Genomic DNA, 24,866 nt, shown 5'->3' with positions numbered 1-24,866 from the left:
GGGCTCCCGATATATCTCATAGTTAATATAGTTTCCAGAACACTGAGAATAAAAGGAGAGTATCATTCATTCCAAAGCTCAGTCCAAAGAAAACAAGAAAACAAAAAGTATATATTCCAGTGGCCATGTGCCTGTAAACTCCACATCTTTTTTTTTTTTTTTTTGGTCTTGATCCTTATCCACCAATGCAAGGGTCTGTTTTTTGTTCTTTCCTCATTGGTGAAGGAAAAAAAGGTCGTCTCATCTCTTTGGTTCTACAGCCAACCTATCCTTCGATCGTTCGGATACACTCCGATCCTCTTTTAGTGATACATTGCTCCGTTTTGGTCTTCTGGCACACATGCATTCTTTATTTAATATGTTTAATTTGTTTTTCGCCAAAGAGCACTTGCATGTTTAATTCTATGACATAACAGGAATTAAGAAAAGAGTACAAATACTCGCTTCTCTTGGCAATATCTCTCCTTCCCCTCTTCTTTTCTTCTCTTTCCCGTGCCCTCTTTTTTGCTCGATTCTTATTTTGTCTCTCTGAAAAATCTGCCCACCCCATCATCTCGCCTGATCTGGTGTACACATCTAAAAGGTATCTCCACTTTTCTCTGACTATTCCCAAAGTGTTCAAGCCAGGATGATTGTAACCCTGTATCTTGGGCTCTGAACTGTCACTTGCGCCATCACTTGGCCTTTCCCTTGCACAGTGGTTGCGTAATCAAGCAAGCTGTATAAGGTGCCATAACTCTAGATTAAAACATAATGTGACCCATTCGGTTACTGCAACAATTTGGAAGAGGCAACTGTGGATGCACTGCCAAGACCTAATAAAAATAATAAAAATAATAAAAATAATAAAAAAAGGTCTCGAGCGCACAGCCATCTCTGTATTCTATCTCAGCCCATGACCAATCTTCAAAGACATTTTCTTCAACTTCTCTTTGTTTCCATAAAAGAAATGACTGCCGCGCATTTACTTATATGCTCGCCCTTTCTTTTAACTTGCCCTAGTCTGATACCTCCTTATCAAATCTCATTTCAAGTCGATGACCAGCTCGCCTTTGCCGTCACCTTTTTTGACCATCCTAATGCAGGACTATCCTTTGTTCTCCTCCCCCTCCTCGCCTTCTGCACTCTCTAACTCGATCTCCCCACAAGTCTCACCTGTTCTGTCTTCCATTAACGAATCACCAAACTTGCATCACCCTAATGCCCATATTGCAACCTCATCACCGGTCAACACACAGCAGTGCCAACAGCAGGAACAGCAACAGTACCATCATCATCGTCATCCACAGCAGCAGCATATGAGCACCTCTATTATTCCTCCAGAAGAGCAGCGTCTACGCTCAAGTGTTGTTCAACTCTATGAATATCAACAGCAAATGCTCCATCGACTTGTACAAAAAGATCACCCACTTCATATCCCAAATCCCGAGGCTGCTCGTCGCCATCAACAACAGCTGACCACTCAGCTTGAGTATTACAGACAGCTGCAGGTCATGCATTCCCAGCGTGCCCGTGATATTGAATTGTTGCACCTGCAGCAACAACGGCATCAGCAGGAGCAGAACCAGTCTCAGTCTCTCCATGTCATTAAACGATTCCAACTTGCGCAGAAGATGCTACAAGTGCAACAGTTGCACCATGCGCATCAAATTCAGAAAATCCTGTACCTTCAAAGACTAAATCGCCTCCAAGAACAACCACTTTCTCCCTGTGGTGATGCGGTGGCTGAGTCATCATGCCTTTTTTCCACGAGTGAGGAGGGAATGGCAAAACTCGAGATTGATCCTAAAATGATGCATTTCCCTATCAGATCAGCTAGTCGGCCTCGATTGGATTTGCAAGAGCTTTTTGGGGGTGTTGCACAACGTCTATCAACAAACTCGTCCATTCAGCACCAGGCGGAAGATTTGGCTAGGATTGTACTCCCAAGCCCAGATCAGATCAGGAAGCTACGTCGTCAGAGGCTCAAGTGCCATGCGCGTCTGCGGCAGGCTGCCACAGCTCGTGTAGCCGAAGCCCAAGCCAAGTCGCAAGGCTACCAGCCCTGTGTGGTAATGATGGCCGAAAAGACGGAAGAAGTCAATACCGGCCAGCAGCGGACGATCCCACTCCCACCCTCCCCTATATCTCCAACTTCCTCTACATCATTTGAATCGACTAGCCCAGTCTGTCCATCGTCAGTGCAACTAGCTTCAGGATACGCTGCTGGGGTTCAAATCGAGAAGCAGATGCAAGCAGCTTTTTGGACAAGCTCGACGACTTCAGTCATACCACGTACATCTGCAGATCTGGTTTATAGGCGACAGCTCCGACATAGCATGGCATTACAGCAACATATGATTCAGGATCATATTCATAAGTATCGAATCTTCCAGGCATATTGCCTGTTGCAGCGAGCACATGAGGCCCAGGCTATAGACGAATCAGAGGTTCAGAAAAGGAAGCATCTCCAGACGCTTGCATGGGTAGAAGCCTTACGTCAGTCCAAAGAACTCGAGGTTCCTCAGTAGGACCAAACAAAATTGATTCCTTTTTTTTTACTTTTTTCTTTTCTTCGTTTCTGGGTTACACCTTGTTATTCATAGAGTTTGTTCTTTAGCTATTTATTATTCTCTTTGCCCTTTTTAAATCCTTCTTTTTCCGTGAGTGTACTTATGTTGTCTTGTAGTTTTGTACCAGATGCACTCCCTAACTATCCATAGCATACCCTAATTATATTCATCAACATAGAGTCGCTTGCATGTACCATTATGACAATAAAACTATAGAGAACGTTCCGATACAGTTTTTTTTACATATTTGTAAAAATCAGCCACTAAATCAATTCATTCATCGTTTTAGTTTAAAGAATATATAGGTTCAAATGTTCGAATCACCACTTATATTTAAAACAACTTGTTTTGCATACTGTAGGCATGTTGTATGTCTTCTGTCTTTGTAGGGTTTTCTCTTCACGCGTTGTGTCTAGGACACGCGTTGCAGTTTAGATTAGGGAAATGGTTCAACTGTTGATTGGAAGGATGTGCAAGTGTGTGTGTCTATCTTGTACTACCTTGGCCTTTTGACAGTCCTTTTTCCTTTTGCTTCCCCTTTCCTTCTTCCCTTCGGTCCATTTATTCATCTGTTGGTCTTTCCTCTATTTTCCTATTGAGCTTCTCATTGCCTTGGCGCTTGCATGCTTTTGTCGGTGCCTTTGTTCTGCTCTGCATACCAGCTGTGGACTGAATCGACTAAATGAAATTGATCCCATCACGAATCGACTTTCTTCCAACGCAATAAAAAGAATTAGTCTACTATGAGTGCACGCATCAAAGGGCTATTTGGAAGCAAGAAAAAAAAAGATGACCGTCAGGCCACACGCTCGCAAACCAAAGAAATCTTCCCTCCACCTTCATCCTCTACTTCTGCTTCCGCTTCAGTCTCGTCACTCGTCCAGACACGCGCCCACTCGACCAGATCCATCGCTAGCTCATCCTCTGTAGGTGACATGCAGGGCGAAGTAAGTCCAAAAAAGTCTGGGACATTCAGCTTCTAAACAGTGTTACCATCTCGGGCTCTGTTCTCGTTTTGCTCTGAAGAAGTGGCAAATGCGAGTGACTATCTCCTTTTTTTCTTCCCCCACCTCTTACTCCCATGGTCAATACAAAAAGAACTAACTAGAAATTCCCTTCCTTTTCTTTTTTCTTTTTTTTTTGCTGGTCATCCTACAATTCCTCCTACGCAATTGAACTTTGCACTTTAGTTGTCTGCAAATTTGACTTTGACGCCATCCAAAGCTGCATTCGCCTCCGATATTAGTGCAAGGCACCACGCCCAGCAGGATACAGTTCCTTCTGACGCATCCAGAGTCCCGACAACACCTCTTCTCCCTGCAGAACGACAAGCAATGACTACAGATACAGTCATTGAGGAGCTTGCTTTTTCTAACCCGAACCAATCTAATCATAATACTAGCGTCCCTCCTAGCCCGCCCTTATCAGCGCAAAAACGGGAAGAAGGGGATAATGACAAGACAGCCATCCTTCCTTCTCAGTCGCCGTCGATGCTTGCCTCGCTGGACAGCCAAACAATCACTACCCAAGTCTTCGATTCAGGTGAGTTAATCTCTCACAAGTATATAGAGTGAACAGAACATCGCATAGCGATGGCCGAGCTATCTTGTATAAATGATACCTTGCTTACCATAGACTTCCATTCGAGGATTGTTACTAAGTTCTGTCTATGTTTATGATTCTTGGTGGTAGAGAAAGAGAAGGAAACGACAATATTTGTCGACTCTCTACAGTCTATTGACCGCTCTGCAGGTAAAGCCACAGGATTTCATGATGTTTATTCTGTAAGGTCTCGCATTCTATTAAACAGCTAAAACCCCAGTTGTAGATGATGTACATGATAGCTCAATCAGCAAGCATCTTTCGATTAAAAACAGTAGCCATGGAGATACTGTAAGTCTATAGCATCTTGCACTCTTGTAAAGCGCTATTAGTTTAAATATTATAACAAACTAACAAATTTCTACGTTGATAGGAGAATGATGAGCAAAATTGTTCCATCATTCCTGCAGCATATTCTGAAAAAAATGGGCATGAAGTCAGCTATTTTGTGCAACATCAGGATGGATCACTTGTGGAGCAGCAATCTTACAGTTCAGTTACATCGATGGACCATGATCTCAACGTGAACGATGCTATTTACCTCAACTCGACAACAGAATTTATCCCTGTGGATGATCAGGACGAACAAGTTTATCTTGAGCAATATTCAGAAGGTATCATCAAAATATAAAAGCATCTTATTTTAATGAGGCTTACATTGAGCCAGTATTATCTGATATAAGTAAAATCTAATTATCCTTTTATTTAGAGGGTGACGATATCCCAGTGCTTCAATACAAAGTAACGAAACTGCAAAAGCAGGTTCGAGAAATGCGCAAGTTCATGAGAGGACTTGTTCAGCTGCAAATTGAGCAATATGAGCCAGCAACAATTTTGATTCAGGCATGGTGGAGAGGATGTTTGGTAAGAGTGAACCTATTGATCTGTTTTAAATAGATATTCGAATGATTTTGGACGATGCAACTATGTACAGTTATATTCAAAATCCCTAACTAATATTCTATCAACGACAATAGGTTCGAAGAGAGCTTAAGAAACAGCGAGCTTTTTCATGGCATAGGAATCCAAAACGATCAGTCAAGCCATTGAAATACTTGACGAAAGCAGAGCTTTATCAGAGCTGTGAGAGAATCAGTGCACCAAAGGCATCGTTACTGGTCACGGAAGACCTCGGAGGTAAAGCGAAATAAATGATATCCTATACTTTGATATTTCAATAATGTGACGTATAGATCTTAACAACAAAACATCATGATACTTCGTTCTTAAATATTTAGCTCAGAAAGATACAATTGCAGCGATCAAGCTTCAGGCGGTTTTCAGAAGCTATTTAGTCAGGAGAAGAGTTCATGCCTATCGAGAAGGCATGAGGGCTGCTACCATTATTCAAGCAAGATGGTACGAAGTAGATCTAGTCTCTTTACCCGTTAATGGTAAGCAATGAAATGGCCTTTGTATCAATTATCTGGCTGCTGATATTATATCCGTATTTTATTTTCCATAGGCGAGGATATAGAACGCGGAATCTAGATACCCGCCTGGGTGTGGAGCAGCTTCGTTTCAGGAATTTGAAAGTCCAAAAGGCATTTGGACGAGTTTCGATTAAACTACAGTATCTTCAGGGTCGAATTCTCGCATTGGAGGAGAATAGCTTACCACTACACGAGGCTCAGGAGCTAATTCATAAGGAAATTGAAGAGATGGGAGATCAAATTGACAACTTAAAACAGGAGCTTGACCAAGGGTTGAAGCAATTAGATGAGCAGGTCTCTGAGGAAAAGGAACAGACAACCATTGAGATACGCACTCTGACTGAAAGGATTCAGAAATTAGAAGAAGAACTTAAGTCCATTCGCAACTCGAACACAAGGTACGAGGTCTTCAATTTATGAATTATGCTTTAGTGTGGTAGTCTTTTTTATTATTATTATTAATTTCGAAATCTCTTAATTCCTTTATTGAATTCAAATATTTAGTATTGAGAAGCAAGTCAAGTCTCTGACACTCGAGCTACCAGCAAATGCGCATACAGATACAGGAAAGAGCGATCAGGAAGATGAAGACTATGAGGTCCAATATGATGAAGATGGCAATCGGATTGAAAAGCCACCGAAGAAGAGCACAAAAAGGGCGAGCTTTCATGAACAGCTCCACGATCATACTGTAGCTGGTTCACGCAGGACAAGCACCACTCGACCCATTATGGATACCACAGTTAGTGGCAGTCCAACACAAATAGTTGGGTCCCCAGTGCCTATGCAGCAACCATCTCACAGAGGAAGTATCGGTAGCGTTCATAGTCAGGGACACGCACGAACACACTCTTTAACTTCGCAACCACCACCGTCTCCCGGTCAAACGTTCCCTAGAGCCTTTCCTGCATCATACTCACCCACCATTAGCAACGCGGCTGTATCAAGCGATACCGGAGCATTTACGAATGGAATAAGGTCACACTCTATTCCTTATCCTGGAACCAGCAATAACAGCAACAATTCACCACGATCATTAACGATAGATCCCAATCAACTGTTCCGGTTTCACCCAGCAGCAAACCAATTTATACCACTTTCTCCATCATCATCGTCAGCTACAGCGGCAGCAGCAGGGGTTGCAGGGGGTTTTCCAGGAATGGCTCTGCCTGATCCAAAGAAATATGTATCGGTAGATGATTTTGAATACATGCAGGCAGAAGTTGATACTCTGCGCCTGAACAATGATCGTTTGGAAGGCATTGTTCTCGACCTAACAATGCGCCTGAACACCCTCGCAGCAAATATGGGTCAATTCTACCCTGGATGAAAAATTAAATAAAACACAATTCGTTTTTTTTTTTTTTTATTTTATTTTCTTTTCTTTTTCTTTTTTTTTTTTTTTTTTTAAAAAAAAAAAAAAAAAAAAAATACATAAATCTATCATATTAATAAAATGCTGCGCCAATATGTTGAATATATGGTACTATGGAGCACAGTTTTTTGAAAAAGGGTATGTTGAGATACTTTACAAGGTGATTAAATGTGAGAATAATAAAGGATATTACTGCCTAATTTCCTCATCTGCCTCACGCTTCTCATCGAGATTGGCGGGCACGATGCCATCGAGCTCCTGGAGGGCAATCTCGGAGACTGGGCCCTTAAACCAATGACGAGCGGACAAGAACCAGGTCAGAGTAGTGAAGACAAGCAAGAAACCCACGGCGGCAGGGGTGAAATTGAACTCATTCATGTTATTGACAGGCCACTTCTGGGGCAAGTTAAAAATAACGAAAATGAAGGCAGTCCAGATACAGGCAATCCAGCCAATGGGCTTAGAGAAGCGACCCAAGTTGAACTCACGTTGGACAAACGTGGAAGAGCCGACAGTGATGCGAAGCAAGATGGGGATGGCATATGAGGTGGTAAAGCCGATGATGGAGATACCGGAGATAGCACTCAAGGTAGCGGTGGAACCAAGTGAAGGTAAGGCGAGGATGATGATGACAATGACTGAAAGCCAGACTAAGCGCAGAGGCATTTGAGTGCGCTTGTTAAGCACAACCCAGTAGGAGGAGAAAGGTAAACCACCATCACGAGCAAATGCGTAAAGCATACGTGAGTTGGAAGCAACCGTGGCAACACCGCAAAGGAACCCGGCAAAGACAATAATGAAGATCAAGACACTACCACCCTTCCTGCCTGCACAATCCAAGAATATCTGAGGAGCAGCACCAGATACACTATTGAAAGTATCCTCATAATTCTGGATACCAAAGGTCAGGGCTAGTGCAAGGCCGAGACCAATCATGACAGAAGCAAAGATGGACATGAGAATACCACGGGGACCATTGACGTAGGACTTTTCGGTTTCCTCAGACATGTGAGCGGACCTGATAAAATATTAAAAGAAAGTCAATGTCTAGCACACTTATTCTTCTCTTTCTTACGACTCTTGACTTTGCCCTTTCTCTTATTTTGCCCCAGAAAAAAATAAAAATAAAAAGTAACTTACGCATCATATCCCAGCATGGACCACTGCGACTGCAAGAGACCAAGCATGAAGACAAAAACAGGGCTCGCATTGCTTGCTGTGTAGCCGGTGTAATCTCTGAATTCTGTGAATACAAACTTGCCAGACTGTAGCGTAGGGGCGCCTACAAGGACCACGATAATGATCACGATAGTGCCGACAATATGAATAAATACTGAAACCAAAGAAGCCACTTTGAGGGCGCGACCTCCTGCAGTGTTGACAATGCCAGCAGTGATCATCAATGCGACCATGATGTAAAAGTCCTTCTTGCCATCATGAATATATTCTGGTTGCCAGATAGAAATCAATGTGTTCATAAATGTTGCTGCAGAAAGAACAGACCCCGAACATCCCGCCACTGGAATTTACACACGTGCAAATATAAATATAAAAAAAGTAAGCTTCGTGTGCGAGAAATCAATAAGCCATTTGTTTTTAATACGGCAAGATCGTGCACAAACCTTGACCAAGCATATTGAACCACGCCTCATACCAAGAGAACATTGGGCCCCACTTTGGACCTCCACTACGAAAGAGGGAGGAAAAAGAAAGAAAAACCCTTTAGTAAGGAGGTATGAAAAATTGTTTTTAACCTTTAAGGTGCATTTTTTTTTTTTCCTTTTTCGCTTACAGCTTAGCGGTCCAGAAATAAAGACCTCCAGCAGTAGGGAAGGTACTGCAAATCTCGGCCATGCCCAAGCCAATAAACATAACAAAGAAGGCGACAAGCAACCAACCCCAGATGGCCACCACGGGTCCTCCCGTTTTCAAACCGAAGCCAAACAGAGGCACAATCCCGATCAGGACTGAAGAGTTAGTCAGCGTGAATCCAAAGTTCTGAAGCCCAGTAAATTGACGCCTAAAAATAAAAATAAAAAATTTTTTTGTCTCAGTTCCGAGCTGTCGGTGCACTCTTCCAGGACATACCACACAACACACTTCACTTACTTCATGTTTTGCTTGTAGCCCAACTAAAGTAATACCATTAGAGCAAATGGAGGTTTAACAATATATTATTAGTTCATCTTTTCTGTTTTGTTGCAGTTGTTGTTATTATTGACCTTCATGTCAATGACAAATAAAGAAAGTGGAAACAAAATATAAAGTGAGTGAGTGAAAGCAAGCCTACCGCGGCAAGACGGGCCTCGTCCTCATTGTAGCTAGCCGCATGGCCTTTCTCAGAATTGTCCATGCTTAATGAATACTGAAGGAAGAAAGGGACAAAGGAGAAAAAAAAAAACCGATCTGACCGAGTGGAAAGAAAGAAAGGAAAGGAAGGAGGGAAGAGAAGAGGCGGGCAAAGAGATGTAAGAATGACGGGTGTACACTTTTTTTATATGTAAAAAGAATGGCGCAGGAACAGTAGCAGGACAGCTCAAAAGAAGTAGTAATTATATATTAGTGTGGGATACAGCTTATCACCCAATCAAACACAAATTTTTTGTACGGGGATGGTGTGATTGGAGCTCTCTGTCTGCAAATATTCGTCATTCACATGCGATTATCCATTTAGAAAAAGGTTAACATTCCCAACCCAGGAACGCTTATTTGGGCTTGTTTGCTTTTTTGTTTGTTGTTTGTTTTGTGTTTTAAAGTGTTTTGTCTGGGTTCACAAAACCATTGATCTGAAGTGAAAAATGCAAGGTTATCTCTTTCTTGAGGCCCTTTTGGAAAGAGTGTGGTTGATTTTTCTATCCAGTTCTGACAACCCTTTCGAATATTTAATTTGAATTGATTCATGGGCCTGAGTATATTGTCTTGTTGGATTCAAGATGGCATCTTTTGAAAGGGATTTGATCTTGGGCTAACGTTCCTCAATAAGACTGAATAAAGAGGAAGACATTGTCAAACGTGGACTGAATTCTCAACGAACCCCCTACCCTGTGGCGACTTAAGGTTTTTGCGCTGTCTATTAGAAAGAAATATCATGTATAAATGTTGGACGTCCCACATGATCGTTACGACCACGATCGTGGTTCTTAAGCATCGATCTGGTTCATTGTCTGGGAATGATGGCGAACCCTGTCACTTGAAAGCGAGTAGATGGAATAGCGCCAACGACACTAATATTTCTACCACACTCTTTCATAGCCATCCAAATCTGTGGATCGAATATAGATCAAATCCCGCTCCATCAATAGAAACCCTCCTGCTTCTTCCATATCCACGAAGCACGCATTGATAGCTCAATCATCTAGTAGTTTCTTTTTTTTTTTTTTTTTTTTTTTGACTGTTTCTTCAATGATTTGGGCTTTGCTTGGCTGAGATTGCACACTTCCTTTTGCGATCGCAGCCTTCCAGGAAAGACTCGTATTCCTTTGTGGAAGAATTAAAGTTATGCCCTCGCTCTCCAACTTTTCTCGGAACTTTCCCTCACTTTAAAGCTCATTATCGCCAAAGTTAGTTTGAATATGCAGCTCAGAACTGAGATATCAATGTCTAGCCATGTCCAGTATGACTTAAAATGGTCTAAGGAGTAAATAGATCCTTAAAATCAGAACCACTATCTTCTTCTATAGCCATTCAGTCGCAAGTAGACACTTGGGTCTGGTGACCGTCATTCTGATTTTAGTCCTCATAACCTCAGCTCGATTCACCGAAGCCAGGATCTCAACGGTCATTTCTTTGATGACCCAGGCTTCAGCTGCCGTGCTTTTAGTTCAAATCTAGAGTAGCATAGCGTTTGTTGTCCTGTTGTGCACGTATGACCAGCAATCAAATATCTCATTGAAAGCTGTATCCAGTCATAAATATGTCTTAAAAGAAAAGCATCAAGGATTCATGCATCATCGTCAGAGTAGACCGAATTGATAATCAAGATATTCTTATAGTGTTTAGAGGATGTGGGTTGTATGTAGATGAAGGTGAGGGTTTTTTATGTGTTGTATATTTCATGAACATACTCACATTCGTTTGATCCATTTTGGCACACTCATGTCTTCCAAAAACGCGATGCACAGTCTTTTTTTTTTTTTTTTTTTTTTTTTTTTTCAAAGAGTAGGACAAATTGTACAAGAGCGCATCGCCAATGCTACAAAACTTTATGGCCAACGTTATATAATCGAATACAGTGGACATGAAGATGTAGATTTTTTTTTTTTTGAATACATATTTGTCATGACCCGGATAAATTTTGGCTCACTTTTGAAATTTGGTTGGAAAACAGATTAAGTTTAAGTCAGATATTTGTAACGCAAACAAACATGCACACAATCTGTTATATAATTTGTTTATAAAAATTCGTGAAGGTCCCACAAAAAAAGAGGGTGCCAAGTAGACATTGGCCATATTTGGCTATTGCCCTTCAGAGCAATATTAATATGCTGTACCACGCTTTATTGGGTCAAAATTGTTTCTTGAAAAAGAATGTGGAGGCGCTGGTTCTTAAGGCTTGCGAGTAGCAGCATATATATGTCCATGTATATATATACAATGCATGAACGCTCACTGACAAACTAGAACATTTACTTTTTTGTCTTGCACCGCGGGGAACGGCTCTTATGTTTATCCAAGTCGTTTATGTCGTGGAGCAATGGGGAAAGGTCTCTACACCTATGCTTCAATAGTTCCCAAGTTGGAAAGGAGCTAGAGCATCACGTTATCATACATATCTATATGTCTTTGTTGCTTAATAGAGATTTTCTTACTGGTGCTCGTAATAGAAAAATATGACAACTTCAGTGACTATTCATTAGTACAACCTTTTCTAATTGTAGCGAGAATCCTTAGATCAAATTAAAATAAGTGCACCGGACTCTCGACTCTCTTCAAGAACCTTCCTTATTTTTCAACATACTTTGGGATGGAGAACTTCAACGACACGTAAGATTTCGAGTTTTTTATTTTTTTTATTTTTATTTTTTACCTTTTCTTTAACACAAAGAACGGCGGATGTGGATAGCGTAGTGACTGTGTTGTAATTGTTGAATACAGCACAAACCCCTAGAAACGGCCACGCAACGTCACGCGTACTCAGCCCCTGTAGCTTGGCTCTCCTCTTGATTTTGTTGTCCATATAGGATGGCCGCCCTTGATAATTGATGGCTCTCAACAATGTTGCGAAAGTTATGCCTGCCATAGCATCTCTATGCATGAATGTCTTGCAGCTGTCACAATATAGCTGATGAGTTTCAACCCGACTACCACTATATCCTGGAGATCAGACCCGAGGAGGTGGGACAAGTAAGATAAGCTATAACCTTTCCATCCTGCTCTTTGACAGTTTTGTGGTTGGAGACATTTCTAAGCTGGAGATTGTTGCTAATGTAATTGTAGTACTGTCAATTGTGTTAATTCTAGGGTCTGGCTTTTTTTTTTATCCTCCTCATTGCCATCTGCCCAGAGGAGGTAGATTGGTGACAAAGTCCTCACAAAGTTTGCTTTAAACCATCAAATCCTCTTCGATCTCTGAGGGTTGTTTTTTTTATTATCTTTTATACGCGTTTGTGAATCTAAAATTCATTATTTTGTGCGACCATCAAAATAGGTTTCACAGCTGCAGTGTTTTACCGCCACTTAATATTAAAGTAAAAGCAAGTTAAAGCTAAATGCCTGGCACAGTCTTTTCTCTCGTTCCAAGACTTCATATGCTTGCATATCTAAGGATTAATTCACTTGGCTTGTCTCCCTCTTTTACACTAATTTTTAGTACTCGACTATCTCGAAACCTTTTTGATGAGCTTTAAGTAGTAAATTTAAACTCGGAAGGGACACGTTCTGTACAAAAAAAAAAAAAAAGGCAATTCGACTAATAAGTTGATAGAATTTTCAATGGAGTGTCGATACAGGGATTGAGCTACTTGTTGCGGTTTGGCTAGATCCACTATCACTCTGTTGCTGCTGCTGCTGCTCGTGAAGGATACGCTGGCTTTCCTTCAGTGCCTGAAGTTGCTCCTGTTCCAGTTGCTGTTGTCGAAAATAGGCTGATGCATCAAAAATCTTGTCCTGATTATCCGCTCTTTTTCTGGATCATCGACAAAGAAAAAGATGACGTATGGTGTTAGTATTCCAAGGTCTTTGAATGTTCGTAATGCAGCACCTGAAGATTCAATATTTAAGGGAAATATAATATACCCCATCTTTACTGCTGTAGCAACATCTACAGGCCCAGTAACAAAATAGGGTTCGTCCGAGAAAGGATCTGTTGAGGATGCATGTGTTGATGGTCCATTGTAACTGGTAGGAGCACCCTTGCCATTACTAACTGAAGCTCCATTGCCATTATTGTATTCATAGCTGTTGCTGCGCCCTTTGCCAACCCCAGCGGCATCAATATCGTTGAACGACATCAAGTCCTGTTGATAATCTTGAGAGCTTCTGGGTGCGTTCTCAGGGCTCCGGTTAGGTACAACGTCCGTCATCGCCGACACTTTCGTGACCTTATTCATGTGCTGACGCTCCATCATTTGGTTGTATGCAGTGAAAGCTTGGACTAACTCCTGATTGCAGGCCAGAAGTGATGCTTAGTTTCATAATAAATAAAAAGAGGTTAGAGTTAGCTATATTAGAATTTTTTTCTCTGAGCGCTATTCCTATAGAATTCCCACTTATTGTACTCTCAAACATACTTAGCCATTGCTCATTAGGATTTGCTGACTCGGTCATTTCGGACAAATATTGCTGGATTCCGCGCTGGAGAGTTAAACATTTGGAGTGGAATTCCTACAACGGCACGAAGTGGTTCAAAGTTAAGCGTACGCACAATTGAATTTCATCCTATTGGTAGACGGACAAGAGAACAAAAAATCATGCATCATCCTGGATGTTCGTTCTGGCCTACCTTGATTAATTCATTCTCTTCGATGGCCTCCAGCTCAGGATCTGCGAATGAAACGGCCTCAATTAACATATGTGCATTATTTCTTGCAAGTTCAATATCCTGTGCCATCTGTCTCATTTGCTATTTCGCCCCAAGTACATAGGTGTGATGAATATTCTAGCGTTGAACAAACTTTTTTTTTTTTTTTTTTTTTCGTAAAAGGAATGCAAAGACGGTGATGTAGTTCATAACATTTACCTGTTCTGGGGTGATGGGAGCACGCGTCGGTGAAGGAGGGCCTTGCCGACTATTGTTCTATAGAATTATGCAATAGAAAATATAATGTTTCAGAAAATAATGTGGACTGCGCTGACCAAGGATTTCCCTCTCTGTTCAAGGTTCTCTTACACTTCGTGGAGTGTTGTTCTTAATGAGCATGTAATAAAGCTGTGGGATGATGACAAGACCTGGATCTGTGGCAAATGTCACAGACCAATCCTCCAGACGCTCCATGAGGCGAATCTTCACATTAGCATCAGTGGCCTAAGAAATCGGATATGGAAAAGAAATAAAATTCATCAGCTCGGTTAATTCGCCACCAATGGCAGGTAGCAAACATCACATTTATCCACTAGGCTCCATACATCTGCAATGATCACAGTCTCAATATCTTCAGCAAACTTGGAGGTCGCTAATTGGGCTGTGAGCACAAGAAAGGACAAAGGCATAAATAGCATTAGCAAGATTTTTCTAAATAAAACAAAATAAAAAAATAGAAAGATAAAAAAACGCAATGGTGCCATAAAGATACCTTTGAACTTTGACCCGCAGCCATCAACCATGGCTTGGATCAACTGAATACAATAAAATAAAATAAAGTTAGAAAGTAACTCAAGGTCATGGAATACATCGCCATGAAATGTATTGTTCCACTCACTGTAATGGCGTTCATTTGCTGCTGTGGCCTTCCTAAACGCAACTTCTTCCGCAAAGCCTTGGACGCTTCTTTGGCTCTGTAAATTGTGTTTAAAGGTTTAGGATTTGTAATTGGGGCAGAGAATACACCCGTGAAAATCGAGATGAGCGACAGAAGGTCATGTCAGCGGCTATTGTAATTAACTGAAATGTCTATGTTCATCGTTTTCCAAGTACGGTACAAGTTACTTTTTTTTTTTTTTTTTTTTTTTTTTTTTTTGACCTTACCCATCGTCTTTAGCATTGACAGTCTCACAGAGGACAACAACTTGGTCCCAGTTCGTAATGGATGCTAAGCCCGTGATGACATCTGTTTTGCAAAAAAAAACATCTTCACGAGTCAGCACCTGTGCAGTTGGTGGTGTGGTATGCTTCGCGCAGTACATCTCCTTTCCATACAAGTCTGTTACCAATTTGGGTGGTGATGGCACTTTGCTTGGAGAATAGTCCCATCTTTTGAATGAATGAACAAGTAAATGAAGAGACTTTTTTATAAGTACGAGCTGAGTAATGGAAAATGATAAGAGGGAGAGAAAGGCTGTCTTCGAGCAGAAGAAAAGGGCTGTTGACCTTATTGGTGGATTGGTGGATTGGTACATTATGATATGAAAGCCAAGAAAAACAATTAATTAATATAATATCATGTGATATTGGCTATTTTGCTATTTTAACTGGTGACGATTAAGGATCAATTGGTCATTACACCTTTCCTATCCGTAAATATGCAGCCAATAAATTTTGATGGTGGCAAAGCGTGATTTAGACTAATTTACATGTAATTTTTATTTATTCATCATTAATCCTGCGATAGCAGGCAAGGTACTTGTCACCCTTGTTCCGCTCCACCTTCTGTCCCTCTTCTGTAGCATTCCTGACGTGTTCCACCGCTGGATCATCAGCCTAATTGTATTCGGAAAAAATAATTTAACAAAAAAAAGACCTCTACGATTCAAAACATCATATTGTGTTACACTTTTTCTTACCAACTCCTCGTCCGGAATCCTAACAAACAAAGGGTGGGCATCCAAGTGCTTCACCATCCACAAATGAAGATCCTTGACATCGCTGATAGTGTAAATGATCCCGCCTGGACGAAGAACATATGCATATTCTGATAAAAGTGTAGGTCTAGACATACATCCATAAAAACAGGGAAATTTTAGATTCTTGCCCGTCATACTTTCAATCAGACTAACATCAAAAGAAACGTCAAAATGTCCATACGTAATGATACGGGCCTTATGCTTCCTCTTCTTGAAGTGAGGGTCAGGGAACAGGAAGAACATCTTGGAGAGCTATAGGATCCGGTATCGTAGGGTTTTTTGTTAATTGAAGTACCCCTATATGACTTTAGTCTGGTATTTGAAGCAATCTTTCGTATATTTAAATTTTTTTTTTTTTTTTTTTTTTTTAAAAAAAAAAAAGTTGGCCTGTACCTGATGCTTCTCGAAAAAGTTTGGCAAGAATTTCATGGCATTCATACGTAAAATCGAGATGTTGTCGTAAGAGCCAGGGTGATTCTTTCGTAATGCTAAAATCTTTTGATTGACGTACTCCTCGACTTTGACACGGATCTCCATTCCTAGCCAAGCGATAGTGTATCCGGATACCACATTAATAATAAAAAAACTACTAGTTGGAAGAAGCATATCCGAGCTGACAGAAAATGAGTCTCTCCTCCCTTAATTCTTACCAAGCATCAATGTTTCTGGAAATACAGTTGACAAAGCGACAAGAAGACCACCATATCCACATCCAATATCTGCAAATTCGACTTTCTTCCCAGAATCCTTGACCACAGCCCCATCTACAGCCGCGCCTTCCTTTGGAGCAAAATGATTAGGAAAGTTCTTTGACCAATCCATGTGAGCTGGGCTGATGGGACTATTAACATTTAGATGGATTGACATAAGAAACTTATCGATATAGTATTCGATTCCACAGAATTCATCCACAACATTGACTTCGGGCGGCACTCACTAATCAAGATGATGATCCGAAAACACGTTGGCATGGGCGCGCTGTCTAAAATATTTTTTCTGAAATTATATCATACAACAGCTTTGAGTAATGAACTACAAAGTCTATGGATACATTATGGACTTTAAACATAGGCATTAGCATACCTGTGGAAGTCTAGCCTCCATTTGGCCTTCCTCCGCCTGCCTTTTCTCTCCTGTAATCTTTGGCATGTCGTTTTGCATGTTGTGCTCTGATTGTTTTTACAAAATTTTATTTTTTCAAAAAATAAAAAAAAGTGATCTCAAGCACGGACAAAAAACAACTATTCTGCTCAGCCACTAAAAAGGCGGACACCATTTTATTCAGTTTAGAGAAATCAACATTCTTTGCAGTTGGTTGACTAATTACCAAATCCAATACATTAAATCGACATTGAAATAGACCTCTTTCCAGCAAGTGGTTACAGCGCGGCATAATGACAAACAAACGACAGATGTCCTTCGAGGCCAATGAAACAGTACTCTGTTTCCATGGCCCATTGTTGTATGAGGCTAAAGTAAGGGTTAGAGTGACACCACGTTCAGCATACTTTCAGGACACGCAACGCAGCGATACTCATGCTTCAATACCACACCACTCAAAACATAGATTTTGAAAACGGATTGGAGAAGTCTTGACCCACATGGTGAAGAAGGCCCTGTATATCTTGTTCATTACCGCGGCTGGAAGCAAACGTGAGGCACTATTCACTTTTGTGTATGGATATTGTCACCACTTTTTATCAAGATCCAAACTCATCGGCTTTCTTCTTTTTTTCCCCCCTACGTCCAAATATTGATAGCTGGGATGAATGGGTACCGGAATCGCGCGCTCTCAAATGGAATGAAGCTAATCTTGCAAAACAGGCAAGCTTGAAGGAGTCGTACCCTGGTAAAAAAAAGACAGTTTCAAAGACATCAGGATCCACTGAGAGCTCAGATAGAGGGAAAAAGCGAGCCAAGGACACTAGTGTGGACAAAGAGGAAGATTTTATTAAGAGACCAGAGATCAAAGTACCCATTCCAGACTCTCTAAAGACTCAGCTCGTTGATGATTGGGAGAATATCACAAAGAACCATCAGGTGAATAACTATCGACTTTATACACGGCCAAAGATCATTAAATAGGCGGCCAAACTTACCCATTCTATTTTGGCTCTTGGAATAGCTCGTGCCACTTCCAAGGACACCGAATGTGGTTCAGATTCTGGACATGTACAGGGACTCAAAGAAAGACAAAAAGACGTATGAATTCACAAGATCCCTATAATTACTAAAACAGACCATCCAGTAATATTCGACATCACATTGTCTGCTGACATGACTGCCACGACATTTATTCTTTTTTTTCTTTTTTTTCCCCTTGTGGTATGTTTTCCATGTGCTTGGATCCATTAGTAAGAATGATGAGATTTTTCAAGAGGTCCTGTCAGGAGTCAAGACATATTTCGATAAATGTCTTGGGAACATGCTTCTATACCGGTTCGAACGCCAGCAGTATGTTGATATTCGAAAAAAGAACGTGGGCAAAGAGGACTCTGAGATTTATGGTGGCGAACATTTACTCCGTCTATTTGGTATTTTTTTTTTTTGTACATCTTGATTCTGTCGCCAAGTGAAATACATGCATACATTATGTGACATGATTTATTTATTGCTCCGTTTTTTGGCTGTGTCTAGTACAATTTCCCATGTTGATTGCACATACAGAGATGGATCAAGACTCGATCAATGCGTTGCGGGAGAATCTAGTTGATATTCTTAAGTGGATGCAGAAGAATCATAAAGATCTACTTCTGTCAGAATATGAAAACGCTAGTCCTGCATACCAGTCAATTGTCAAGTCATAATGGATGGCCGAAAATACACGTATATCCTCGCAGTGCACTTTTATGAAAGAGTGCTCATCTAATACAAATAAAAGATTGTTCATGTTCACACGATATTTGTCTTGCCATTCTACAAATTATTTCCTCAAGGTCCATTATGAGAGCCAATAATTTTTATTTTTATACTTACATATTTTTTAAATTAAACTCTAATGCGAGCAAGCCTTATCATGCCACACCTTTGGCGTCCATTGGTCTCGCTCGTCAGTGTAATAGCAGCAAATGTAAATGTAGACATAATCCAGAAGTGGATGTAAATGTAGATGTAAAGATAGGGATAGGTAAATATAAATGTAGATGATGATGTAGATGATGTAGAGGTAGAGGTAGAGGTAGATGATGTAGATGACGAAATGTCAATTGATTCATTGTCCTGAGTTGAATACATTCAGTTTAATTCTATTTTATTAATATATCTTTTAAAGGCAAACTTTTGGTCTCTTCTCTCTTTTCTTTTTCCCTCTTGTATCCTCCCTTTTCCCTCTGTCCTCTCCTCTCTTTAGTACATGCATTTGTTTCTCATATATCATTGACAACACACATAGATATTTCATACATCCAACTCACAGATACCTTCTATCCATGACATCCATGACAGGACAATCATTACCTCCGAAGCGTATTGCTGACTATTTTTTCATGGTCGGCTTGAGGGATGACATTTTATTGGCAGCATCAGACATCCCTCCAACTGAACCCCTCACGTCTGATGTTAGTCCTACAAGCGAAACACAATATCCGCCACAGAGTCAGAGTCAGGGTCAGGGTCAGGATGTTTTTGTGCACAGCTCATTTTTCAATGGTGACACAGCCTCAGCTTTAGCTTTCATTGCAAACAACCCGCAGACACATACACAAGCAACGGAGACATGTAAAACCAGGTCCAACCAAAGGGCACGGTCCAAGTCCATGGCACAAGTGACTCGCCCCCATCCAACCTCCGCCACCCTCGATAATCAATCTTCAACTCCCCCTTCCCGAAGTATGTGAAACCGAACGTAACAATCAAAGCAGGTTTTCTTTTTGTATTTTCATCTAATATTTGGAACACTTTTTCTGATCTTCTATACTGTGCAATGTAACAGCACTTGCGCCGCCTTATTCAGTCATAGATTCGGCACTTACTGAGAGATCTGCGGTCACAGCAGCTCCAAAGACAGCCATCAACGCTGCTTTGGCCATATCAAGGCGACCCAATAGGAGGTCGGTGACATTGAGTGATATTAATATTGTAGAGAATAACACTACAAGACTTCGGCACAAACCAAGTTATCGACACATATCTGCAGGAACGCTTTTCAGGACAGTGCAGGAAGGGATCCGTCAAGAAATAGCAAAGGACCCAATGATGGTCCGAGATGATGATGATGATCATGAAATGTACACAGCAGAGCAACACACTAATCATAGTCCTATAGCAGCAGTAGCGGAAACTAGAATAAGTATGGGATTGACTTTGATCACTCGGCCTTTGATGCCTTTCAAGTGATCATGAGAGTTTATAATGTACTAAAACAAAAAAATTTCACTCATACAAATCAAAACCTTGATTCTTATTTTTATTTTTATTTTTATTTTTATTTTTATTTTTATTCACGTTGATATCCATGAATATAACGAAGTCTCTAACATGAGGCGACAAAGCACAAGTCCATTGAATATGAATGCAATGACAACACAAATACCTGCACTTTCCAAAATCCAACAGCAAGGGAAAACTAGATTTTCGGTACAGGACAAGAAGTGTTTAACTTTTGAAAAAAATATGGCTGTAGTCCGGAGTCGGTCCAAAATCGTCCACGGAGCTGACAACGCTCAAGCAGGAGGTACGCAGGAATTAACACAGGAATCAGCACGGAAATCTCCAGATATACATCCTGCAGAGCTGCTCTTTGATCCCATTGTGACTTGTCGGTATCCAGAGACAGACTGGGAGGATGCAGAGGCCTTCCCACCTCATTTGCCAATGGTAAGCCATAACATTGAATATGGCCGAAGACGAGTAAAAATAGAGTCCCCATTTATTACAGAAACCCGAGCTCTGTTAATTTCTTTGACATGGTAATTGCACCTGAACAAGAGAAGAAGAAAGCTCATCCTCATGAATTCGTCGATCATTCTTAGTTCTGCTTTCCAGGAGGGCTATCCTTCGTATTACAAGAGGAACGACCACCAACCACATATCACTCCTTTGTCATGACACAGGAAACCGGGAATCGATCATATGCAGTGTGTGTAACTATTTATGAACGGCTACCTACATCCATGCAGCAGCAATTTATAGCTCTCTGTGAACATTGGACTAGGAACCACATGGTATGCACCTTAAGCTCAGAGGGATTTCAAAATAATTGATGTATTGGCGTGGTAATCTTCCAAGTGTAGCCATCTAATTTATCACTCTTGCCTCCACATATCTAAATCCTTGATTTTTGCATTTATCTGACGATTCAGTCGGAGAGCGAGATGGAATATGTGAAGGCCATCAAGACTAAGATATCACGGGAACGAGCAACACTCCATAGTTTACGAAACAGATTAAAAGAAGAACAGACTCTCGGAAGGAAGCCGCAGATTCTGGATCTGAAGCGAGACATCTTTGATTCAGAAGAAAAGTTGGCGCTGCTAGAGGATCAGATGCAGCCTTGGAAGAGACTCTTCGTGGAGCCCGAGGATGTTTGGATCCCACGATGTGTGGGTCTTGTGAGCGCGGTTCCATATCATTATCTGCTGAGAGATTGGCTGTTGGCAGTGGTTGTGGCATGTTCAGGTGGCGTGGAGCATCCTGGATTGAGCTCAAATTCTTTCCGACTTGAAAGGTCTTTTTATATGTATTTATATATTTAGATCTAATGTGATGTGTGCCGCAAAGTACTGTTGTTTATTAACGTTTTTATGCTTTGGTTGATATGATAGTTATGTGAAAAACATTATCCATGACGTTGGTATCCCTCCGTTCGGAAAACTGGAGATTGGAATCACCATCAATGACCGCATGATTTACGCATCCAGGCCGGCTCTAAATAGCGTTCCTATTGTGAAAAATGTTCGTCAACGCAGATTATTTTATTTGGGTTCGATGGCTTCACGATCCTGAAATGGCTACTAAATGCGCTTTATTTAATTTACTATAGTTCTCCTTGTATCCGCTATTCCGGTGCATTTCAGCTGAGGATATTGTTACTTTGATTGAAGTGAGTAAAACAAACTTTCATTATCATTATTACTGAGTAGTGATTGTATTAATATGTGTAAACATTTTCGCTCTTTGATAGGTTATGCTGTCCGAAGGCAGGATTATCTTTATTTCTTCTCACTTAGGGATGCTGACATTAGCGGCCGAAAGTCTCCTGTATATGTTCTTCCCACTTTATTGGCATGGAGTTTATATCCCAATCCTCCCAGGAGCATTAATGACATGTCTTCAGGCGCCTGTACCTTATATTATCGGCGTGAAACGAAGCTGTTGTGAGTCCGACTTCCCACCCGAAGAAGTAAGTAGATAACAGAAGCATTATATTTTTTTCATTACTATGAGGCTTCTTTTATTGGTAAGGCTTATTAATTTATCTCATCAATGATGAAACAGGCTTGTGTAGTAGATTTGGATAGAGGAACAGTGAATGTCCAGTTGCCGCCTATTCCATTGCCTCCACGGCCGCGTAGAAAGCTAATCCAATCCTTCGAGCAATATGCTCCATCTTGCACAAACTCTGCTCGTCGCCGCCTGGTTGCCGCCGTCACAGCCTCCACGGCGCCAACTGCCTACAGTATTGATTCTGTCTCAGGCCCTCCCAAGTACGTTCAAGAGGCCTATCCATACTCAAGGCTAACCTTATTTTGCGGTGTCTCCCGAGCGCCACGTCGAGGGAGCATCGTGCGGACGGACTCTTTACGTCCTCCTGCTGGTTCAGCATTCTCAAACATAACCAGCGCATCTTCTTCTGTACAGGATGTATCATCATGCTCAGGAATTAGTAGAAACTCTTCGACTAATACATTGACTCATAACGGTTTACATCCTGCCTCTCTACCCAAAATCCCTAAGATGGAATTTGAGAAGGAAACGTTAATGGAGGGGCTAGCAGATGAAATGAAAATAGTCCTTGCCTCCAGTGATGACCAAGCGCGTGTTACGGATATGCCCTTAACGGCTGAAGGAACTAACAGAGATCCGAGGAATAACAAGGTTGCACCCGAGCAGGTAAAAAAAAAAAAAAAAAAAAAAAAAAAATTGAAGGTAGAGAATTTCTCTAATACTTATCTTATACATAAATAGAACACAACTGAGGTTACTACAGCGATGCGTAAAGTACTGACTTCTCAACGCGCTCATGCAAACTTATTTGAGGCACATAAGAGACAAGATTCAGGTTCCTCAATACAACAACAAGCACAACAGCAATCATCATCGTCCTCCAATGTCAATATAAACAGTATCCAGTGCAGCTATTTGGCATCTGTTGATACTCCAACTAGAGCGTTATCACACAAGTCATCAATGACCTCTATTGAATCGTCAAGGTCCAGACACCAAGGCTCTGTAGTCCACACTGGTTCTCCATTGTCAACAATGACATCAAATACGATGGCAAGTATCAATGGGTCAACACAGCCAGGAGATACATACTACATGCATTATGAATCATCATCTACTACGTCATTGCCTCCCCTTGTGCACAATATGAGTGCATACTCCATTACAACTACCAGTAATAATGCCAGCTCAACTCTTCTCGGCAGCAGTGTAGGAGGCGGAGGCGCTGGCTCTATTGAGGAAGCTGAGCCAGAACCAAGTATAGCTCCCATACTCAAAGAAGGTCATGCCCTCAGCTCTGTCCCTAGTCCTGCTCCAATTGCTCTGATTAATTGTTGTTGTGGCATCTGTTCACATGTCCTAGCATCTCATCAACAAATTTATCGATGCGAAGGATGCTCACTACTTATTCATGCCGGATGTATTGAGGAATTGCTATACCCATGTGTTCCTTGCGGGTTCGATGAATCTGGTATCTGCTGGAGTGTGTTGCAAATGTGGGCAGGGTTGTTGAAGGGATATCGATCAGGCATCTTAGCAGGACAGCAAGCGCTCCAGCATCAGATGCAGCAGTTTCAACAGCAACACTACATGCAGGCACAAAACCCTAGAGGGGTTTCTGGGCACACAAGGCAGCGGTCAAGCAGTGGGAGTGAAGACTGGGGAAGTGCAGTCGAGAAGGAAACTAAAGATCTGCGGTTCACGTGGGCAAGTCTCCGTGGATGGGCCAGCAGGAGCAGCAGTACAACAAATACTAATACGCCATCGACTCCAAGTGTAAAGAGTCCAGCAGTTGGATTTTCTCAGACCATTGAAGATGCTTCGACACAGCAGCAACCGGTGACAAGAGCAAGACGGGGAACGGGTGGAAGTGCAATGAGCGATGTGGTTCGGTTCCATCGAGATGTTTTTATGAAGACTGTGGACAAGGATGCCAAGGTGAGTGTTGAATAAGGACATCTCAGTGTCAGTGCGAAGTATAGATGTTTTTTTATTTTATTTTTTTTTTTATTTCTAGATTTGAGACGACTGCTATACACTATTATCTGATTATTGATAGATGAATCTTTTTTATATGTATCCTATTTTCTCAGCCGTTTATGACGGCGTTTACAGAATCACAGGCATTTGTACAATTTGTGCAGGACCGCGTTGATCGCTCTCCTGGAGACCCTGAAATCATGTTTTTTGACGAAGTCATCAAAACTAAAATTAATCGCTCACGGTTCCGTCTTGGAAAAGAGGAGACCAAGTTCTTGGACGTATGCCAAAAAAAAAAAAAAAAAAAAAAAAAAAGAATAGTCAATCGCTCTCGGTGCTTTTGTGTTCCAATCTAACACTTTTTTTTTTTTTTTTATCATCCTTCCTTCTGTCTATTTCTAGGACACATCATATGGAATTCAAAGTACTACCAAGGCAGCGCCACCGTCGGGCGATATTGACATTCATAATGGCGAAACAAGACGTTTCCCAACTGGTCTTGATCCCGCATATTTGTAAAGCTCCCTCCCTTTTTGCACTCTTCTAGACGAAATAAAATAATATGATAGCAAAGTTTTTATTATATCCAACCAGTTCATCATG

At 41.2% G+C, this 24,866-nt stretch overlaps 7 protein-coding genes across 7 annotated transcripts; 4 read left to right on the top strand and 3 right to left on the bottom strand.

Annotated features, from left to right (window-relative positions):
* The first annotated feature begins 611 nt into the window (after window positions 1-611).
* BCR41DRAFT_353362 (hypothetical protein) lies at window positions 612-2,652 on the top strand. The gene is made up of 2 exons (XM_022024134.1): window positions 612-718; window positions 994-2,652. Exon 2 carries the CDS (start codon window positions 1,038-1,040, stop codon window positions 2,508-2,510), a length of 1,473 nt encoding a protein of 490 aa, XP_021881364.1. The 5' UTR covers window positions 612-718; window positions 994-1,037; the 3' UTR covers window positions 2,511-2,652.
* Window positions 2,653-3,711: 1,059 nt separating this feature from the next.
* BCR41DRAFT_58769 (hypothetical protein) lies at window positions 3,712-6,950 on the top strand. The gene is made up of 9 exons (XM_022030923.1): window positions 3,712-4,094; window positions 4,245-4,304; window positions 4,375-4,445; window positions 4,528-4,768; window positions 4,864-5,018; window positions 5,132-5,291; window positions 5,393-5,513; window positions 5,620-5,985; window positions 6,092-6,950. Exons 1-9 carry the CDS (start codon window positions 3,887-3,889, stop codon window positions 6,915-6,917), a joined length of 2,208 nt encoding a protein of 735 aa, XP_021881363.1. The 5' UTR covers window positions 3,712-3,886; the 3' UTR covers window positions 6,918-6,950.
* A 77-nt stretch (window positions 6,951-7,027) lies between these two features.
* BCR41DRAFT_353356 (APC amino acid permease) lies at window positions 7,028-9,419 on the bottom strand. The gene is made up of 6 exons (XM_022024133.1): window positions 9,253-9,419; window positions 9,072-9,094; window positions 8,755-8,982; window positions 8,585-8,649; window positions 8,103-8,481; window positions 7,028-7,980 (listed from the first exon to the last, which is right to left on the bottom strand). Exons 1-6 carry the CDS (start codon window positions 9,313-9,315, stop codon window positions 7,152-7,154), a joined length of 1,587 nt encoding a protein of 528 aa, XP_021881362.1. The 5' UTR covers window positions 9,316-9,419; the 3' UTR covers window positions 7,028-7,151.
* A 3,426-nt stretch (window positions 9,420-12,845) lies between these two features.
* On the bottom strand, window positions 12,846-15,436 carry BCR41DRAFT_353353 (hypothetical protein). Its single transcript, XM_022024132.1, has 11 exons — window positions 15,267-15,436; window positions 15,085-15,166; window positions 14,819-14,894; window positions 14,693-14,735; window positions 14,526-14,581; window positions 14,290-14,424; window positions 14,140-14,196; window positions 13,903-14,022; window positions 13,691-13,784; window positions 13,197-13,584; window positions 12,846-13,086 (listed from the first exon to the last, which is right to left on the bottom strand). The coding sequence occupies exons 1-11, from the start codon at window positions 15,307-15,309 to the stop codon at window positions 12,891-12,893; spliced, it is 1,290 nt and encodes a 429-aa protein (XP_021881361.1). The 5' UTR covers window positions 15,310-15,436; the 3' UTR covers window positions 12,846-12,890.
* Window positions 15,437-15,634: 198 nt separating this feature from the next.
* BCR41DRAFT_353352 (putative methyltransferase-domain-containing protein) lies at window positions 15,635-17,079 on the bottom strand. The gene is made up of 7 exons (XM_022024131.1): window positions 16,983-17,079; window positions 16,837-16,895; window positions 16,550-16,740; window positions 16,293-16,438; window positions 16,081-16,151; window positions 15,840-15,984; window positions 15,635-15,756 (listed from the first exon to the last, which is right to left on the bottom strand). The coding sequence occupies exons 1-7, from the start codon at window positions 17,058-17,060 to the stop codon at window positions 15,643-15,645; spliced, it is 804 nt and encodes a 267-aa protein (XP_021881360.1). The 5' UTR covers window positions 17,061-17,079; the 3' UTR covers window positions 15,635-15,642.
* A 136-nt stretch (window positions 17,080-17,215) lies between these two features.
* Window positions 17,216-18,796, top strand: BCR41DRAFT_353349 (MRG-domain-containing protein). The gene is made up of 6 exons (XM_022024130.1): window positions 17,216-17,374; window positions 17,467-17,552; window positions 17,660-17,939; window positions 18,025-18,101; window positions 18,255-18,433; window positions 18,537-18,796. The coding sequence occupies exons 1-6, from the start codon at window positions 17,294-17,296 to the stop codon at window positions 18,704-18,706; spliced, it is 873 nt and encodes a 290-aa protein (XP_021881359.1). The 5' UTR covers window positions 17,216-17,293; the 3' UTR covers window positions 18,707-18,796.
* A 149-nt stretch (window positions 18,797-18,945) lies between these two features.
* BCR41DRAFT_58660 (AEX-3 domain-domain-containing protein) lies at window positions 18,946-24,850 on the top strand. The gene is made up of 13 exons (XM_022030922.1): window positions 18,946-19,026; window positions 19,171-19,727; window positions 19,831-20,187; window positions 20,368-20,714; window positions 20,870-21,061; window positions 21,200-21,564; window positions 21,662-21,791; window positions 21,880-21,939; window positions 22,021-22,239; window positions 22,335-22,949; window positions 23,025-24,221; window positions 24,377-24,544; window positions 24,666-24,850. The coding sequence occupies exons 2-13, from the start codon at window positions 19,328-19,330 to the stop codon at window positions 24,780-24,782; spliced, it is 4,167 nt and encodes a 1,388-aa protein (XP_021881358.1). The 5' UTR covers window positions 18,946-19,026; window positions 19,171-19,327; the 3' UTR covers window positions 24,783-24,850.
* The last annotated feature ends 16 nt before the right edge of the window (window positions 24,851-24,866 follow it).

Source organism: Lobosporangium transversale, assembly GCF_002105155.1.
Source record: "Lobosporangium transversale strain NRRL 3116 chromosome Unknown BCR41scaffold_18, whole genome shotgun sequence".
Classification (NCBI taxonomy): domain Eukaryota; kingdom Fungi; phylum Mortierellomycota; class Mortierellomycetes; order Mortierellales; family Mortierellaceae; genus Lobosporangium; species Lobosporangium transversale.
The sequence above is the reverse complement of the archived record's forward strand: the minus strand, read 5'-3'. Positions and strand labels throughout refer to the sequence as shown.

Bases quoted from the DNA above. Each gene is read 5' to 3' on its own strand.
- BCR41DRAFT_353362 (XM_022024134.1), top strand. From the start codon at position 1,038: ATGACCAGCTCGCCTTTGCCGTCACCTTTTTTGACCATCCTAATGCAG.
- BCR41DRAFT_58769 (XM_022030923.1), top strand. From the start codon at position 3,887: ATGACTACAGATACAGTCATTGAGGAGCTTGCTTTTTCTAACCCGAAC. The intron at 4,446-4,527 runs GTAAGTCTATAG...CTACGTTGATAG, and splicing joins ACAGTAGCCATGGAGATACT to GAGAATGATGAGCAAAATTG. The intron at 4,769-4,863 runs GTATCATCAAAA...CCTTTTATTTAG, and splicing joins TCTTGAGCAATATTCAGAAG to AGGGTGACGATATCCCAGTG.
- BCR41DRAFT_353356 (XM_022024133.1), bottom strand. From the start codon at position 9,315: ATGGACAATTCTGAGAAAGGCCATGCGGCTAGCTACAATGAGGACGAG. The intron at 8,650-8,754 runs GTAAGCGAAAAA...CCTCTTTCGTAG, and splicing joins TATTTCTGGACCGCTAAGCT to TGGAGGTCCAAAGTGGGGCC. The intron at 7,981-8,102 runs GTAAGTTACTTT...ATATTTTATCAG, and splicing joins TCCATGCTGGGATATGATGC to GTCCGCTCACATGTCTGAGG.
- BCR41DRAFT_353353 (XM_022024132.1), bottom strand. From the start codon at position 15,309: ATGGGACTATTCTCCAAGCAAAGTGCCATCACCACCCAAATTG. The intron at 14,023-14,139 runs GTAAATGTTATG...GGGGCGAAATAG, and splicing joins CTCCCATCACCCCAGAACAG to CAAATGAGACAGATGGCACA. The intron at 13,585-13,690 runs GTATGTTTGAGA...TATGAAACTAAG, and splicing joins TCCTAATGAGCAATGGCTAA to CATCACTTCTGGCCTGCAAT.
- BCR41DRAFT_353352 (XM_022024131.1), bottom strand. From the start codon at position 17,060: ATGCAAAACGACATGCCAAAGATTACAGGAGAGAAAAGGCAGGCGGAG. The intron at 16,439-16,549 runs GTAAGAATTAAG...TCGCTTGGCTAG, and splicing joins TCCAGAAACATTGATGCTTG to GAATGGAGATCCGTGTCAAA. The intron at 15,985-16,080 runs GTATGGACATTT...ATGTATGTCTAG, and splicing joins CATAAGGCCCGTATCATTAC to ACCTACACTTTTATCAGAAT.
- BCR41DRAFT_353349 (XM_022024130.1), top strand. From the start codon at position 17,294: ATGACAAACAAACGACAGATGTCCTTCGAGGCCAATGAAACAGTACTC. The intron at 17,553-17,659 runs GTGAGGCACTAT...AAATATTGATAG, and splicing joins TACCGCGGCTGGAAGCAAAC to CTGGGATGAATGGGTACCGG. The intron at 17,940-18,024 runs GTGAATAACTAT...CTCTTGGAATAG, and splicing joins ATATCACAAAGAACCATCAG to CTCGTGCCACTTCCAAGGAC.
- BCR41DRAFT_58660 (XM_022030922.1), top strand. From the start codon at position 19,328: ATGACATCCATGACAGGACAATCATTACCTCCGAAGCGTATTGCTGAC. The intron at 20,188-20,367 runs GTATGGGATTGA...AATATAACGAAG, and splicing joins AGTAGCGGAAACTAGAATAA to TCTCTAACATGAGGCGACAA. The intron at 24,222-24,376 runs GTGAGTGTTGAA...CTATTTTCTCAG, and splicing joins CTGTGGACAAGGATGCCAAG to CCGTTTATGACGGCGTTTAC.